This window comes from Myotis davidii, unplaced genomic scaffold, assembly GCF_000327345.1.
Source record: "Myotis davidii unplaced genomic scaffold, ASM32734v1 scaffold1379, whole genome shotgun sequence".
Lineage (NCBI taxonomy): Eukaryota > Metazoa > Chordata > Mammalia > Chiroptera > Vespertilionidae > Myotis > Myotis davidii.
Window position 1 is genome coordinate 234632 of NW_006290766.1, and position 3339 is coordinate 237970.

At 37.0% G+C, this 3339-nt stretch overlaps 1 protein-coding gene across 1 annotated transcript in view; it reads left to right on the forward strand.

Annotated features, from left to right (window-relative positions):
• LOC102763887 (zinc finger protein 709) overlaps window positions 1–2193 on the forward strand; it is an 8273-nt gene extending 6080 nt beyond the window's left edge. Inside the window, exons 2-4 of the mRNA XM_006763851.2 lie at window positions 510–636; window positions 836–896; window positions 1467–2193. Of these exons, the coding sequence (XP_006763914.1) occupies window positions 510–636; window positions 836–896; window positions 1467–2193 (915 nt within the window). The remainder of the gene's footprint in view (window positions 1–509; window positions 637–835; window positions 897–1466) is intronic.
• The last annotated feature ends 1146 nt before the right edge of the window (window positions 2194–3339 follow it).

The following is a 3339-nucleotide window of genomic DNA, read 5'->3' on the forward strand; positions in this document are numbered from 1 at the left end:
GTTAGCCGTAGCTGGTTTGATTCAGTGGATAGAGCGTCAGCCTGCGGACTGAAGGGTCCCAGGTTCAATTCTGGTCAAGGGCACCTGCCTGGGTTTCGGGCTCAATCCCCAGTGTGGGGCATGCAGGAGACTGGTAGCGGATTGATGATTCTTATCATTGATGTTTTTATCACTCTCCCTCTCTGAAAGTAATAAAAATATATTTTAAAAAATGCGAATCACAATTACAAAAAGTAAAAATATATGTGTGTGTGTATTTTTAAAGCATTCTGTTATTTCTCAACATGCTGTGAACTCTGCCGTTGCAGAGCAGTAACATGTAATGTTATAACAGTAAGAGTGCACAAATAATTTCCGTGAAGTAAGTGGACAAGGGAGTAAATTTAGGATGATCAGTCAGAATAAATATCTGGAGACAACAGAATCATGTGTCACCTTCCTATAAATGGAGTCTGGGTATCCAGGGCTGTCAGTCTCACACATCCTAATACATATTTGGGATGTTTTAGGACTCAGTGGCCATTGAGGATGTGATTGTAACCTTCACCCTAGAAGAGTGGGCCTTATTGGATTCTTCACAGAAGAAACTTTACAGAGATGTAATGCGACAAACTTTCAAGAACCTGGCCTCAATAGGTAAGGATGTATTTTCATTTCATCAATTATAGGTACGTGTTTCTTGGTCATTGCTTTTTACCCCCAAGATTTGGATTGTGAAAAGATAGGACATTGGTAAATAAACTAGGCATGGTCACAGCTAAAAAAAAAAAAAAGGACCAATAATCTAATGTTTCTCTAATATAAATATTTTGGATTTGTTTTGTTTGCATCTCAGGGAAGAAATGGGATGATCATGACATTGAAGAATTGTATAAAAACCAGGGGAGAAAACTAAGGTGAGTCCTATTTATAATAGAAAGTAGTGGTTGATTTGAAGATTTGATTATGTCATGAAATTTTTTAAAAAGGAAATAATCCCTGCTTCAATTTTTACTTACAGAACATTTTCACCAAAATTACCTTTTTATTAGACATGGATGTTCAGTGTTTGTGAAGTAGCTTACTTCAAAACAGTATTGTTAAATTTTATATATGATTATTGCTGTTTTAGTAATAGGAAGGGTGAAATCCTCTTGCAGAGCAATGTTTCATTTTTCAATTCTTTATTGTTGAAAGTATTACATATGTCTCCCTTTTAACCCCATTGAGAACATTTCTTATATTGAACTTTAAACAAATCAAACAAAGCAGAAAACCTACCCCTCTCTAACTTACTATTATTGATTTTAGAGAGAGAGAAACATCAATCAGTTGCCTCCTGCACACACTCCAACCAACTGAACCACTCTGGCCAGGGCAAAAACCCTACCCCTTTGATATAAACCATAAAAATGCAGTTCAAATACCCTAATAAACAAAATTGCTAATAAAGGAATCATTAATACCGTACTTCTTGTGTTTTACAGAAATCATACGGCGGAGAGACTCTGTGAAGCTAAAGAGGGTAGTCAACGTGAAGACAACTCCAATCTTATTTCAGAAATGACTTTGAACAAGAAGACCCCTGCAGTGAAACCACATGCATGCAGTACATGTGGAAAAGTCTTCAGGCATCGTTCACCCCTTGATAGGCACATCAGACGTCACACTGGACACAAACCATCTGAATATGACAAATACAGAGAGAAGCCTTATACATTTAGGACATGTGGTAAAACCAGTTATCGCCATTTTTTTTATAAACGTGTAGAGAAATCTTACAAATGTAAGGAATGTGGGGAATCCTTTAGGCATCCCCAGTTTGCTCACAAACATGAACAGATTCATACTGGAGAGAAATGGTATCAATGTAAACAATGTGGAAAAATCTTTAAATATTTTCAAGGCTTCCAAAAACATAAAACAACTCACACAGGAGAGAAACCGTATGAATGTAAGCAATGTGGTAAAGCTTTCAATTGTTCCAGTTCTTACCAAAATCATGAAAAAACTCATACTGGGGAGAAACCTTATGAATGTAAGGAATGTGGGAAAGCCTTCAGTTATCACTCTTCCTTTCTATTACATGAGAGAGTTCATACTGGAGAGAAACGCTATTCATGCAAGGAATGTGGTAGAGGCTTTCGTCGTTACGGAACCTTAAAACGGCACATGAGACTGCACACTGGGAAGGAACTCTATGAATGTACATAAGGAAAGCTTAATGGAAATTCATGTGTAGTATAGTGTTCCGGCCAACAGCACAAGTCATTAACAAATGTGTCGCCCTAGCCAGGTTGGCTCAGTGGATAGAGGGTCAGCCTGAACACTGAAGAGACCTGGGTTTGATTCTGGTCAGAGTCAATATCTCGGTTGCAATTTCCCCTGCGCCGGTCAGATGCATGCAGGAGGCAACCAATTGCTGTTTCTCCCTATCTCTTCCACTATCATGTTTCTGAAGCCTATTGGGATTGATGGGTGAGTTAAAGACATTTCTTTCTTTTTTTTAATATATATTTTTATTGATTTCAGAGAGGAAGGGAGAGAGAGAAAAACATTAATGATGATAATCATTAATTGGCTACCTCTTGCAATACCCCCTAATGGGGATCAAGCCCAAAACCCGGGCATGGGGCCTGACCAGGAATTGAACCATGACCTGATTTATAGGTCTACACTCAACCACCCAGCCACACTGGTTGGGCAAAGTTTACTTCTAATATGCAATTAGGATTAATTTGTTAAAATATTTTATTTAGCTTGTGCTAAGAGGCCGTTGAAATTTGACTGTGGTATTTATTGGGATTTTTCTACTGGTCTTGTAGCAGTACCTGTAAATCCCTAGTTCATTATATATACTCCACCTTAGTGACTACCAAAAGTTCCCCTGTTGGGTGACAAGTATAAGAACTTTATACACATAAACAGTTGGAATAGTTGAATAAAGCAAGTTTATGCAATAATATAGTTTTATGTGGATTCTCTTAATATTTGGAGTTTTACTTTTTGTTCTTTTTTCTATTTGCTTAATAGACTTTGATGTGAGAAGAAATATTTGTAATAAGGACAAAAATCTAGAGCTGGGGTGTTCCCCTGTGGATAATGTTTTATATCATTTTCTGGAGTTTCCACTTACAATCAAGAGTATCCTCAGAACTTCCCACTCTTTCATATGCTTTTTTTTTTTTTTAAGAGAAATAGATTTTCACTGAAATTTCCAGAGGACCCACATCAATAATTCATCAGGGTTAGCATTTTTCTGTAAGCCAGGAAACTGATTCAGACTTTAATATTGGAATAATGTCTAATTCCCCTCTTTAGATTATATAAGATCTCATTTGTACAGGAGACACCTTATAC